Source organism: Ischnura elegans, chromosome 6 (genome assembly GCF_921293095.1).
Source record: "Ischnura elegans chromosome 6, ioIscEleg1.1, whole genome shotgun sequence".
NCBI lineage: Eukaryota > Metazoa > Arthropoda > Insecta > Odonata > Coenagrionidae > Ischnura > Ischnura elegans.
In genome coordinates, this window is record NC_060251.1 from 91,753,276 (window position 1) to 91,769,078 (window position 15,803).

The 15,803-nt window shown below is 39.4% G+C and overlaps 1 protein-coding gene across 2 annotated transcripts in view; it reads right to left on the reverse strand.

Moving 5' to 3' along the window:
- Positions 1 to 631: 631 nt before the first annotated feature.
- The window catches only part of LOC124161170 (RISC-loading complex subunit tarbp2-like), a 53,191-nt gene continuing 38,019 nt past the window's right edge, over positions 632 to 15,803 (reverse strand). For both annotated transcript variants that reach the window (XM_046537399.1, XM_046537398.1), the window contains 2 exons: positions 1,572 to 1,662; positions 632 to 937 (listed from right to left, as the gene is read on the reverse strand). In XM_046537399.1, coding sequence (XP_046393355.1) covers positions 786 to 937; positions 1,572 to 1,662 — 243 coding nt within the window. In that variant the 3' untranslated portion in view covers positions 632 to 785. The remainder of the gene's footprint in view (positions 938 to 1,571; positions 1,663 to 15,803) is intronic.

Sequence of the window (15,803 nt, forward strand, 5' to 3'; positions counted from 1 at the left end):
GTTTTTTCCTTGAAAATATCTAACTTGCACATATGTGCATTCAGTCTAGACAGCAGATTTGTTGCATAAATTTACCCAGTCAATGCAATGATAAATGAAATTAGGTGGGCCTAAAATGAGAATGGCACGTAATTAGGATCAATTGTATTGCCATTAAAATAAAATTTATTTCAGGGGAAAATAACTCCACTTTTGGTGATGAAACAACAATGTCACCCTTTGCATGTGTCTATTCATTGGTAATCTCCAATACTTAATGATTAATTTTTTCCCTTTGCATTCCAAGAAATCCAAAATTAATGAATCTAAACCTCAAAGCAGATAAAGTTTTGCGGAAGGAAAGAGTTTCCGACCACAGGCTTACATGAAATAAAAATCCCAAAGAGATGAAGAGGAAGTTTCCTAGTGCATGACTTGGGTGCTGAGCACTGGACCACCATTGTCCGCATGTTTAAGTCTTTCAAAACGGTATTTTATTACAGCCGCAATTGTTTTAACTATTGGTTATATATGGAGGATGATCCCTGGACAAGGTACCATGGACTGCAAGTCCATAAAGGTTGGATTGGATTCCGAGTCCCGGTTGAGGGACAATCCTAGCTAAAGTCGTTAATAATCACTCTTTAGTGTTATATAAAACATAGATAAATTTAATTCGTCAGCAAGAGAACAAAAGATATATGTAAATGCATTTCAAGCACAGCCAGAAAAAATAAAGGCTCTCCACATGGTGGTCGACTGCACCACCGTTATTTGAAAAAGCGCAGAGCTGCTGCGCTTTATGGTCACCTCTCCTCGCAGCGCCCGATCATCATCATCAGAGCGTGAAGAAGATTGACCGACGCCATCTCTTCAGCTGCACTCTTGTCAGGACCTTCACCAAATTTCACCAACTCCGGAGTGGTACCCAGACTAGCAGCGCACAATGCATTCCCAACTGTACAAGGGAGAGCAGAATTAGGTCAACGCGTACATCAACCCACGACTTGTTCTTTCAAAAACACCATTGAACAACAACTGAGATTACCCGGCTAATTTTTGCAGTTTCTTGAGTAAGCTAAAGGTTTCTCAGGCATCAAATCAAATTTATCCTTTCAACAAAAATTCAAAGTTTCACCTTCATTCTTCACTCAACATGGAATCTTCTAAAAATAGGTTGAATATAATGTAGATTTGAAAAAAATGGAAAAATCTCGCGTTAATGAAAAAATTTAAGTTAGGAAAATAGTTTTAGCTTCTAATTAAATTGTTATCGATAAAAGCAGAAGATTCCGCAACAGTAAGAGGTTTATGATAGGATACAACCCAACTAGAGGCCACACCCCACCCAAGGGAGAAAAAAAATACCTGACCAGAAACCAAAAATTCTGCAGTGCAATTAGGAGTGGCAATTAAGAGACTTTGGTTTGAATCCAAACTGAGCCACCAGAGTTTTTCACAGCCAGCATCAGCCTTGATTGAAACCCACTTTGCCTAACTGTGTGGGAAGTCACTTTTCAGAAGCAGTGTTTGGAAATAATGTTAAAGAGCTGCTCGAGTCAGCCACACAGCATACACAAGAGTGCACTTACGATTAGATTTCATGAACATGTAATCAAGAGGAAGGTCATTCCCTTCTGCAAACTTCTCCAAAGTCTCCTTGGGTGTGTGGCTCAACGCAAACTGAAAGCAAAGACAAGCAGAGTGTTACAAGAGTGGTTTCCAAAAATAAATGCATCATTCTCTCTGCTGGCTACTTATTGACTTGCCAGCCATCTAACCAATGGAAACACTTGGACCCAAAATCACAATTCCCCAAAAGAACTCAGTACACGTAAGGAGGAAAATACAAGTTACGTCAGAGAAAAATCTTCGCATTGAAATTTAGCAATGAAAAGGATATTCACATCTGTATAGTCATTTTGCATTTTTCTTCCTTTTCTTACGTGAAGATGCCAACAAATCCTTCACTTTCACCATTTCTTCTCACTCTATCTTAATTAAAACAAGACATCAAAGTGCCAAAAGCAAGGAATTTGGATGATTGAAAACATTTTACACCATAGCAGTCATTGAGGCATCGAAGATCCTGCCAGTATCTAGCAGGTGCATTCCCTGAGATATTCAGCTGTAGTTCGTACATCCTTTCATTCAGAATTAATATCATCTCCACTATACACCATTGACTGGCTTGTCGTAATAAAGACATAAATAGAGGAAAAACATTGATTGCATTGATGAAACACTGACATTCTTTACAGTATATGGTGCTCGGGGGTAACTGGGGCATAGTTTTTCAATGTGATAGTACCATTTCATTTTCAAATATGTATTTATTGTACAGATAACTCCAGTGAATGGGTGAAAATAAACACGTAGATTTGACAATAATATGACTAGCACATCATGTGACTTGAATTTAATTACTACCATTAAACAATATTTTATATTAATATTATTTTCACATCTCAGTTGACCCCACTTACCCCACTACTTGAGGGTAACTGGATCACCCCATGGCAAATCCCATTTGAGCACTGCCACAATTATTTTGGATAACTGGATCTATCAAAGTACTTTAAATTATCAGAAAAAATATTGGTTAACACAGCTATTTTGATTATTATGAATGTAAAGGCCGTTGTATCAGAACGGTTACGGAGACCTCACGGATTTCCCTTTCAAAACACAAACACCAGAGGCGGACTCTGCCAAGTCGAACATTCTGAGTTAGTGCTTCAGAGATTTCAATCGGTGGGGTGAATTCTCAGCTGAAAAATGCGCAGTAAATTCTCGGTGAAGCTTCATTCAATTCACTGCAATATTCATGAACTCTTCCGCGCATTCTTACATTATTAGATATAAAATCAATAAACATTAATATAGTCTAAGAGTTGCATCTCGAGCATTGCCAATCAAAATGCGTAATATTATTCCCCGAATTGACCGATCGCATGGATTCAGGAAAGTATGGTATCTCAGCGCTACATTACTAAACTGAATACTTAAATTGATTCATTATGTTATACTGCGATCAGGGTTCCCACTCTACCTGAACAATGAAATTCACGGCTTTTTCCAGGTTTTCACGGTTATTTTTCACGTTTTCACGGTTTTTTTAAGGTTTTCACGGTCTCAATTTTGCTAAATTCACGGTCCGTTAATAAGCCAACAATAAGAAAATCACTGGCCGTATATCAACAGAAAATTAACGTACGCGAAAAACGCCGTGAATGTTAACGCCGCAATGAAAAGTGATATCTGTTATGACGTGATCTATCGTTTGTAAAATTCAAGGCCGACTAAAGGACCAGCCCAACCGCGCTCTTGCCCGGACGCCGAATACCCTTCGGACCTTCTTCCGTCCGGACACTCGAGGTCCTTTTTTAATTCCTCGCTGAGAGATTGTTTTTTGCGCACGTTGTTATTACTGCACAGTAACCGAATTTCCCCCACCCCAATATTTCTTATTTAACGGAAAATATTTTATTTAAATTGTTTATAGAATATAATAAATTGATTCTTTCTTATTCAGCGGAAAATATTTTATGAAAATTGTTAATAGAACATAATAAATCGAAAAACAATTTCATACACCGTATTAGCACGAATCTAAGACAAACACGATTCTAAGACTACCCTCCTTTTTTGGAACTCCACTAGGAGACAATTTTTCTTTATTAATAACGATACGATTATAAAATGAATGCGGAAAAACGATCAATGCTTAATTTTTTTGCTAGATTGCCTATGTCCCAGGAAACGCAGGATTTTGGCGAGTAATTAAGAAATTCATTAAAGGTTTCAAAACAATATTTTAGATAATAACAGGAATAGTAGTACTTTATCAAGATACATACGTCATATTGTTGATTCGACCCATGTCTCTTTCAAAATTCTGAATGTTTGCTCTCCACTCGGCATTTACACTGCTATTATGGATTTCAGTCAGATGTAAAAATTCTTATCCATCAAACACCATTTCCAGTACACGTATTCACGAGAGCAATGTGCATGTTGTGCCTAAAACAACCGCATTCGCCGGTGCAGTGACTGGTTGTGAGATGGATCACGAAGGCCAAAAATAGTCAATTACTTGAATTGTTCCTGTCTAATGAATATATTTTTAATACAATTGAGGTAGTGTGTAAAGCGTGAACAATGTTGCGTTAATCGTCAGCGGCACGCCCACCTGGATCTTCGCCTTCATATCTCTACTTGTTTTCTCCAGGTAGCTCACTCTACCCCCACCCCTACCGTCATGTGCTAGCGGACAACCCAAGGCGCTCTGCAATATTCACGCGCATCTAGCCCGGATTCTTTTCTTCATGTTCAATTATTTTCAGTCCATCTCTTAAAGTTCTCAATAGTTTCTTCGGAGGGGCCATGGTCGGAAGACGACTAAAATTAAACTAGTGAAAATGACTTTATTAAACCCACATGGAAAACACTCGGTGGTTCGAAGTCCAGCCACCCCGGAAAGTAGGGAACCACTCGTACGAGGTGAAGTTCGGAACTCACGTATCGCCAGAGCACACTGCAGAGGGCGAAGCGTGACCATATGACTGCGCCATGAAATTTTTTACCCTAAAGATGCCCATTCTTTTCTAATTAGCGTAGAGCAAGATGATCAGATGAATTCGGATTGTTAGTAGGGAGAAACAAAAATCCTGAGAAGATATCCCTTCGTCAGTAACTCTGACAAGTGAGACTACTAGTAGTAGTATAGCTCGTAAATTGATAACTGATAACAACCTGGTATCATGTTTTCGGAACAAAATGCCGAATTAACTGCCGTAAGCTCAGCTACGAGGATATCGCGTTTCGCCAAAAATCACCATCGTATTTTTCCATCTATTTCCTTGCTTAAAATACGTCATGTGTGGTCTCGTTTTTTTTTAACGTGCAAATTACTAACATTTCAATCTAATAAAAGCATAATAGCAATTACTGAATATCATTGTTAGATACCTTTTGGGCTAATAGGTGATTCATGCAGCAGTTGACCTCCATAAACTGGGAACTTTAGGCTGAAAAAGGTCAGTTGGTGAGAAGAGGGGGGAGTGCGAAACACGTTTCTATTGTTCTCGTGTAACTCGATATTTTTTTCGAAGCTAAGGTCTTCGTAATAAGATCCCTGCGCGAGATGGGACCTGTTTTTATTTTGAAGAAGAGGAAAGCGTCAGAAGGGGGGAGGCGAATGGTGAATGGAGGGGGATAAGGGTTCTTGGGAAATGCGCTAATGTTACTTTCCCACGGCACTGAGCTTCTCCCAATGGTAGTTCCATCTCTTGGAGAGGATTCCAACTACGTGCTTGTCGTTATTAGCCATAAATGACACATTGTATTTATTTCGTCTCATTTTCGTCAAACGATGGATGCGGGAAAATTCTGCGTCGGAACCGCGATCTTCAAACGATCAATGCGAGAAACGATACTTCAGGGAACGATAGATGCGGTAAAAAATTAAATTGTCTATAAGGAACTTTATTTGGGACTAGAAACGGCGAACGATCAATGCGGGAACGATAGATCGAGGTTCCACCGTATAACTTTCTTTTGAAAGCGGCAGTGTAATGACTTCTTTTCTCTGCTATTGTAATACTCTGAAACCAAAACTGAATCGATCTCTCTAATCAGAGGCAAATCATGTTCCCTTCTTACCGTTGCTCTGGGAAAAATGGAACGACTATGTAGCATAATTAATCGTAGAGGGCGTAACTTGGTGGAAATCCATAATATCACGAATACAAGGATCAAGGAAATAGCAAAGTTCTTGATCCTTGTATTCGTGAGACTATGTAGCAGTTTATATCGCGACGGCATTGAGGCTTTAACGTCACAAACAAACAGCATTACCTTAGATAGCACAAAGCGGAGGAACTGGATCCCCACCGACAGTAAATAACTCCACACAAACTTTCCGGTTGCGACGTAAAACTGGCAAGTTCCAGGTCGACGCATGCGACAATCGTGTAATGCTGTGTTGCCATAAGCGGAAATCTTATCTCGTTTTCAGGGCCGCAATGCGCGAGAATTAGTAACGTCACGCCGAAAGCTCGCTGTCACCCGGTTCAAACGCAGGGAGCGTAGTGTCCACAGCGCATGGCAGGTTGTCAAGGCTAGCGGTCTTCCAGTCATAGGATTGAGGGTGTTGAATAAACGTTCAAATTTTTCGACACAATGACCATCTAGATTTAGTTTCGAAAGTGGTCGCTGCAGCCAGTGGGAAGGCTAATTGGGTGGAAGGGGGACTAAGCAGTGACCGAGGGAGGGGAAACCAAGCCATTTGAGGAAAGTAAGCAAGCTGATGAGAAGTGGTGTCATATTTCAGGAGGGGGAGAGAAAAGGCCTGCGCTGGGGAAAGATGTTTTTTTCTTCAGGCAACATTCGTTCCCACGCTTTTCTGACCCATACGACCGCATGCGACGATGCTCGCCACAATGAATAGAAGTGCGCTAGCCACGAACGAAGATGAAAATTTCTGGGAAGGTATTATTATCAAGATTGAGATATTTTTCAGGTTTTAAGACGAAATTCACGGCTATTTCCCGGTTTTTTCACGGTAGAGGAAATTCACGGCTAATTCACGGTTTTAAGGTTTTCACGGTTGAGTGGGAACCCTGGCGATCTAAGGGCCCATAGTTTGCATTGTCTACTTGCCTTTAATCATTATATCTTCTGCCTTTTATATATTACGTACATTGACGAATCCGGTGGTTTCACTGTCACAGTTAATACATGCACGAGGGGTTTCAAGGATTACGAGCAAATAACACAAAAAAATACCAGTAAATCACTATATTCTTAGACACATCCACACGCACATACACTCAATCTTTCACGCACACAAACATACTTTCATTCTCTCATATCTCAATAAAATTATGTGAAAATATAATCATTTGAATAATTACTTCGCTGGAAACATCGAAGAGTATTTCAAATGCACGAAGCTAATAAAAAGTGAGCTTTAATTCAGCCAACTCCGTCATTAACTTGCAACAAAGTTAGTGGGGAAAAGCTTTCAATAACGCAGTATTCATTTACATTGGCACACAATATGAGAGAAAGAGAAAAATCAGCTTAATAAAATCTTTGCAAAATACAACACGGTAAATCAGTCGTCAGAAACATGTAAACAAGTACGCAATTAATATCGTGTGTCAACTTTTTCTTCACTTTTTCGCAGCGTTCATTGCTAACACTCAAAATTTCAATGCCTTCACGTGGGTGTCAACTAATTCTTTTCCGCAATAAAGATTTCTGCTCGTACTTCATTATCTTTTAATTCCACAGATGGAAATGTCCAAACTTAAGGATACAATTTCTAATGTTTGAAAGTCGGAGTTGGGGTGCGTATGCTGTGTAACAAGCTGTATCCTACAGGAGTGAGCGCAACCACTTCCATTGCTCGAACTGCAAATTTTCACGTTGATTGGTGAACTGGGATTTATAAGCGATTTTTCTACAGAAATAAATGAAAATTCCTTCGAGGAATGATAAAAAAAATGGGTCACTTTATTTTGTTTAGCACGTAAAAAACTCGATAACTATTCGATATTTTTTCTGCCATTGGGTATAAGAGCGAATATCTACTTCATCGCGCTCTTCATTCAAAAATTGATGTAATCACTTGAAATACGGTTATCACTTACGTAAGTACGGATTTACGTAAGTCGAGACATACGTAACTCGGGGGATGCCTGCAGTTAATTTAGATCATTAATTAAGCGTGTACCTAGTGGAAATACGGTTTGAGACGTAATTTTTGCCGTCATAGGTTATCGGGCGATTGACTTCCAGGCAGAGGGTCTACACTAAAGCCTTCAAGGTTTCGGTATTCATGGGGGAGAAATGGAGCGGTGGCTGAGTTGCGTATGAATAGCATAAACACATAAAAGGGTCCGCTACAGAGTCTCAAACACAATGACTTCATTCCCTCCCAGCAGTAGTAGGCACTCTGCATCTCAAGTATACAGTGCAGCAGTTGCCCAGCAGTTGTTTCGATAGAGCCATACAGTGTAAAAACCAAGAGAACAATGGCAAAAAATAGGAATGCGGATAGAAAAACCAAGAAGTTATCAAGAAAAACCATAAACCAAGAAGAGAAATTGAAAGAGGTCAATTTCTTTGAAAATTGAGAGTGTCAAAGCGATATTGCGTGGAAGTTTAAACTCACGATGCTTTATTCTGAATAAAGACAAAGTTAAACATCAGTGACCTCAGCCGTACCAACTTCAACCAAGCGGTCAACACTTACGGAAAGTTCATCGTGAATCTGTACAAAAAGACAGGGGTGGTAATCGCTCCGAGACATTTAGTGAAAGCTCCGGTTGGTTCCAGAGTTTTAAACGGCAGGTATTTTCAGTGCGGCAATATCAGGTGAATCTGAAAGTGTTGATAGTGCAGTCACCGCAACATTTTCTGATGAACTCCAAGCAGTGATTGAAATTGGTTCCTTTCCCCCTCAACTAGTGTTGACGAGACAATATTGTTTTGGGAAAGAATGCAATCTCGTTCATTCATTATCAGGGAAGGAAAACTGGGTCAGGTTTCAAGGCATTAAGACTGTTTCACATATCTGCTAATGCCGTGGAGGACTTCAAATTAAAATGATTTATCATTCACAAACTCTGCGAGCAATGAAATGGTATTCAAATTAGCACTAGCCTGTTATTTGGATGAGCGACAAAGGGGCCTGGGTGACACAATAATTGTTTTTAGGCTGAATTGAAAATTCGTCAACTGCCTACAATGCATTACGAACCCCTGAGATAGCAAATGGTAGACCACACGCACAACAGGAGGGAATTTCAAAAGCACGTGCAAATTTTTTTTTACGAGTATAAAAGTCTTTGAATGCGTGCCCACTATCTTTAAAGTAGAGATGTGCGAATAGTATCCGCGAATACTCGAATACCTCGAATATTAGAAAGTATTCGATAATCGAGGTTTCGAATAGTTATGCGAAAAGTACCGCCTCGAATACCTCGAATACTTTGAATTTCGCGTCATACACTGTCGCACGCACGTCGTTGGTAGTTGACTCGGAAAAATGTAGAGAACTAGTCATTTAGTGCTCGCAGCGCCGTTTTACGCAAGTTGACGAATTACATCAAATTCGTGGATTTTAGCGGTGAAAAGAGTTCGAAGAGGGGAACCGAAAATGGTCGGGTGAAAAAATCCGAAAATCCCCGATTCCCCCCACCAGGAGAACCTCAGTGCCGTGGGATAGCAACCTTAGAGCATTTCCCACGATCCGCTATCCCCCTCCATTCAGCACTCGCCTCACCCACTCTGACGCTTTCCTCTTCTCCGAAATCAAACAAAAGGTCCCAGCTCGCGCAGGGATCGCATTATGAAGACCCCTGCTTCGAAAAAAATATCGAGTTACGAGAACAATAAAAACGTGTTTCACGCCCTCCCTCCTTTTCTCACCTACTGACCTTTTTCTGGCTACCTGCTTCGAAGTTCCCCATTTCTGGAGGTCAACTGCTGTGCGAGTACCGTGGGATACTTACATTAGCGCATTTCCCAAGATCCGGTATCCCTCTCCATTCAGCACTAGCCCCCCCCCCCCTCTGAGGCTTTCCTCTTCTTCGAAATAAAAAAAAAAGTCACAGCTCGCGCAGGGATCATATTACGAAGACCTTAGCTTCGAAAAAATACCAAGTTACACGAGAACAATAGAAACGTGTTTCCGGCTCTCCCTTTTCTCCCCCACTGACCTTTTTTTTCCTACCAGCTTCGAAGTTCCCCATTTCTGTGGAGGTCAACCGCTGCATGAGTCATCTATTAGCACAAAAGGTGTCTAAGAATGACTTTCGTCAATTGATGTTACACCTTTATTGAATTGAAATATTAGTATTGTGCGCGTAATTTCAAAAAGAATAAGACCAAACACGACGTATTTCTGAGTTTATTTAAGCATTTTACGCAAAGAAATAAATGTCAAAATACGACGGAGACTTAGCATTCTGGCGAAACTCGATAAGAGCAGCAGAGCTTCTCGGAAGTTGATGCGGTATTTTTTTCCGAAAGCATATATCAAGTTACAATTAATGAGTGGTGCTATAAATCTTAATTGTTACAGTCCCAGACAAATTTTTTTATATTTTCTCAGAATATTTGGTTTCTCCCTGATAGCAATTCCAATTCATCTTCTTATCTCGTGAGAACTCCCAAAGATGGACTGAAAATAATTGAAGAAAATCCGGTAGAATAGAGCTTGTATTTTGCAAAATGCCTCAGATTGTCAGCTAGCACTTGGCAGCAGAAGTGGGGGTAAAGCGATGTTAGTTGAATTAATGATATGCCCAATTGTTTCCATAAAATTAAAATATTCATTAATCAGCTAAATTCCTGTTCGAATCATTTAAAGGAAATCAAAATTACTCCCCAAAATCTTGTGTTGCCTGCTGCATAGGCAACCGAGTCAAACATTCCAGCATTCATCATTTAGTATTCGAGGTATTCGAAATTCGAGGTATTCGAATATTCGAGCAATGATTTAATATTCGAATTCGATATTCGAATTCGAGAAATCTGCTATTCGACCCATCTCTACTTTAAAGACATTTTAAACTTTAAACAGTTTATATGAATAACGTTTTTTAAGGCTATTAACATGAATATATCTGGTTTAGAGGAAATTCAATACCCAACACCACTGCTACCAGGAACGCATCCTATCTTCCCTATGTTAAAACGCTCTCATATAACGCAAATTTGTATAGCGCAAAGACCCCAAGGAACGCATCCCTTGCGTTATACGAGGCATGGGTGTACATATTTCACACTTTTAGATGTTTAAATGACGATATCTATTTTTTGAGATTAAATGAAAAGTGAAAAATTTCAAGCGCACGAAAATGCGATGGTTAATTATGGCTGATGGGAAAAGCCTGTGCAACATCTAGCTGTTGCTGTGTGAGGCCACCTGGGTACGAGGCTATGACCGCTGCTACGATGCAGGCTGCTTGCTGCCAAGCATGGCGGTAGCGTAGAGTACCCTGCTAGCAAGTAGCGCTTGGTTTAAATAAGGATTATAAATTCCCTATCAAACGAAGGAAACTTTCCGACCTTACGCAGTTTTAATAGGTTATTATTAAGATGTTTCCCTGAGCTCTGTGCCTCATGCATGCATTGGTAATCTCAGATGACGTAAAACTCCTACCTACTCGTATAGCATCTAGTGATGTCATGTGGAGTGGCATCGCATGGCTGCCAATCTGGCCTTTTTCAAATGAGGTTAAAAGTGACCATTAACAGTGGTCTAAACTGGGATTTCTAAAACCAAATACAGTGGAACTTGGTTAGTACGTTCCTCCTTAGTACGTTTTCCTCCTTAGTACAGGGATTTCCCTCGGTCCCGGTACCATCCGAACAAAATACAGGTAAAAGCATTTGGTTAGTATGTTTGAAAAAATTGCGCTTTCCTGGTTAGTACGCTCAATTGCTTGCCGTGACGCAACCCGCAATTCGTTCTCTAGTATCTTCTTAAGGGTCGCAAAAGTCTAAATTCATGATTTAATTTATTATTATTAGCCATTAACATTCTTCCATTCATTCCACATCTCTTTCTTCGACCGTAATTTATCCAAATGCATTTCTGAATTCTTGTGATGTGCTGAATAATAAAATGCGGCCATTTTTCGGGAATGCCTGACTATGAAAAACTACAGCCAATACGAAGCCCCAACTTTCCCCACCCCAAGCTCCTCGCCTTCTGTTGCCTTTTGAGCGCTTGGGAGTGCCCACTTCTGCGCACAAAGTTCGTGAGTGGGCAATAGGGTAGTTTCCTTCATCAAAGAAAACAAAAGGCATTGATGGCGATTCGTTACCCACCATTAGTGTATTCATAATACACAAATTATTTGGTTTTTGAAATACCGGTTTAGACGAATGGCAAGGGTCAAATTTTATTCTCATTTGAAAAAGGCCAGATTGGCGCCCATGCGATTCCACTCCACGTGACGTCACAGGGACCTAGTTTCTACACGAGAGGATAGGAGTTATGCATCGTCAGAGGCTACCAATGCATGCATGAGTCACAGAGCTCAGGGAAACATGTCTTAATAATCACCTATTAAAACTGGCTAAGGTCGGAAAGTTTTCTTCGCTTGATAAGGTATTAATAAACCTTTTTTAAGCCATGCGCTACCAGACAGGAAGGTACTCAGCTACCCGTTAGCATCCTGCGTCCTATCAGTGCTCAGAGCCTCGATCAAGGTCACCTACCAGGCGGGAGGGGGAACCAGAAATGCGTCGTACGGACTTTTTCCCTTCATTCCTACTTACGCGTCGCGTTTTCGCGCGCTTGAAATTTTTCACTTTTCATTTGATCGCGAAAAATAGATATCGTCATTTAAAAATCTAAAAGCGTGAAATACGTACTCCAGGAGTAATAATCTTTCGATTTAGGCAATAAAAAAATAATAGGAAACCACCCTATTGTTGCTATTGCACGAGTTATCATGATGAAGAAATGAGTCTTAACGGTCTTAGACGATTCCCACATTATCTAAAGCAGTACTGCTCCATACACTCGACGTCGTGCGTATTTACTTGACTACTGTTGCGGGAGCAGACGATCCTCTGGATCTCCACGCGAAGCTCAGCTTAAAAACACTTGATTTCGGAAAGAAAGCAGACGACATTAGACAAATTTTGAAAGTAAATTTCTACTGTTTAATATAAAATTTTCTTGTAATTACGTCGCAATCTAATAATCTTGCGTGTCATCAATCGATATATCGATCGATTTTACTATCGATATGGTATCATTCCAGAAGCGAATGTCTACGGCTGTTGCCGTAATTTTAAAGTCAATATAAGTTTTCCCAATTTTTATGATGCTTAAAAAACCAGTTGACTTACTCCGGGTTGTTGTTATATTCTACGAGTATGCTGTGAGAAAGGAAATGACTTGTCTTCGCTTGTCTGAGCTTCACTCGTCCTCGTTCTGTTAATATACAGTAGAACCTCGCTTTTACGCCCCCACAATATACGTTTTCCCGCAATTTACGACATTTTCGTCAAGTCCCGATGATTTAAGTATCTCTACAATGTTAAGTCTTCCCCGCATTTACGCTAACGAAATTTCAAATGACCCGCTATTTACGCCAAAGGGAACATGGCGGATAGCGCACCGTAATCAAGAAGAAAGAGAGTTAGCGATTGGAGGTAGGGATAAACTTTTTGCAAGAAGGTTGTAAATATAGGAAAAGAAGTTGTATTTACAACCTCCTCGCCTTTTTTGGCATACCTGTCACTAGCGCCATTATCATTAATACGGCCTCTTTGAACTTCTAGAATAATTCCTTCATCATTTGTTTCTGACCACTCGCGGGATTTCCTAAGACAGGTTGTTTGCGAAGTTTTAATTTCATTCCATTTGTTGGTGGTAAGTATTGTAGGTTTTCCACTTCACTTGTAAGCATCGTAGTTACGAATATAGACGCTATGTTTATATTCGTGGTCGTTCTCGTGATGATCCACGCACTGGGTGTTCTCCTTCGCGTACATTATTACCAAGTTCTTCGATTAATTTTCATCATCATTAGTCAACAATCCTAAGATTAGTTTGACGCTTTTTGACGATAATATTGACGATTAATTTAAAAGTTGTTTTAATCGTAATCTCTTCTTCCCTGCTTCTTTTTGTGACAGCATCTATAAACGCGAATCAAATACGGAATGGCCCAGAAACGAGAGAGGAAAACTTTTTCAATAGAAGATAAAATAAGAATTTTGGGAGGAGTTGACTCGCATGTAGGTTCACGCGTTTCCCTTGCCAAAGAACTTGGGATTCCAGTGTCCACATTAAACACTGTTGTTAAAACTCGCAAAAACATAGAAACCAGTGCAGTGGAATGCGGACCCAGTGCAAAGAGGCGAAAATATGTGAAGTACTCGAAATATGATAGACTAGAAGAAATTTTAAAAGAATGGTTTCAGTGCACCAGGTCCTCTAACATACCCATCAGCGGAGTTATTCTGAAGGAAAAAGCGCAACATGTGGCAATGAGGCTGGGAATTGAAGACTTCAAGGCTTCAAACGGATGGTTAAGCAGGTTTAAGACTAGGCATAATGTTGTATACAAAACAATTTGTGGTGAGTCCAGTAGTGTTGATCCCCAAACAGTGGCACAGTGGAAGGAACATTGTTTAAGTGAGCATACAGAAGGGTATGCTCCAAAAGACATTTTCAATTTAGATGAGACAGGCCTTTTTTTCAATACACTTCCCCATAAGACTTTAGAGTTTAGAGGTGAATCTTGCCATGGTGGAAAGCATAGCAAAGCTCGTTTAACAGTATTGTTTGGCGCTAATGCTAATGGTAGTGAAAAGTTGAGGCCATTTGTCATTGGAAAATCCAAAAATCCCAGATGTTTTAAAAATATCAAGACATATCCCACAACTTATGCCGCTAATACCAAAGCTTGGATGACGTCACATTTATTTCAGGAACAAATGCAGGCTCTAGATGCCAAGATGGGTGGACAAAACCGAAAAATTGTAGTATTTTTAGACCAATGCCCAGCCCACCCAAAAAATATGAATTTGAGGAATATAAAACTGGTGTTCTTCCCACCAAATTGTACCAGCCAATTACAGCCATTAGATTTAGGGATAATCCATGTATTCAAATCCAACTACCGCAGGATTCTAGTGAGAAAAGCAATTAATCTTATAGATAGTGGGAGGGACCCTAAGAACTTCAAAGTATCTGTTTTAGATGCACTACACTACGTAGCACGAGCATGGAAAGAAGTTGATGAGGGCACAATTGCAAATTGTTTTAAAAAAGCAGGATTTAGTTTTTCAGAAGACTGCAACTTTGAACAGGACTATGAAGAATCATTAGAAGAAGGGAGAGGTGGTAATATAGCATTGGGAGCCGATGATCAGTTGTCATTATTTGGAGATGAAATAAGTTTTTCAGACTTTGTGGGAGTGGATGAGATGTTATCAACATGTAAGTCACTTACTATTGATGAAGCTATTGACGTGCATGACAGTGATGAGACAGCAAGTGAGGAGGATGATGATGATACAGAAATGCCAAAAGAAAGCACAATCAATGCTATGTCTGCTGTCAGTGCACTGAGGCAACATTTATCAACTGTTGCAGGAAATGAGAAAGAATTAGAGCTGTTGGACGTAATAGAAAAAAAGAGTAGAAATAATTTGCACTAATAAAATGACTAAGCAAACAAAGATAATGGAATATTTCCAGAAGAAGGCTAGTTAAAAGAACATATTGTAATGGTGCTTCTTTTTTCATCACTTAATTCACCCCAGAATGTTTAATAAATTCTGTGATATATATTTAATTGCTTTAAATTTTGAGAAGACTTAGGAGAGTTTAAGTTGATACATATTGTTTTTAATTAAATGTTAAATGGATTTTAAGTCAAATATTTTTGTTTAGTTTGTCCAAAGGTTAAAATATTTTTACTTTAGAAGATTCTTTTATGTTTATGGAGCTAATGGAAAATGTTTATCCGTATTTATCAGTATTTACTTATTTATCGTCCTGTGTTAAAGGATCTCTTTCAGAAGACTGATGTTTTGTATGATCTACCTCACTGAGAATTCAGTACTAATAAAGAATTTTTTGTTATCATAATTTAAGGTTTTGTACTTACTATTCATTTAGAACATGATTCATATGAAAAATAGAACATTTAACTATATATAAGGGGTTATTTTTCATTAAATTGTGCCTAACCTCGATTTTACACTTTCCCGCGATTTACACTTTTTTCCCTTGTCCCCCTCAAAAGTGTAAAAGAGGGGTTTTACTGTATATAGGA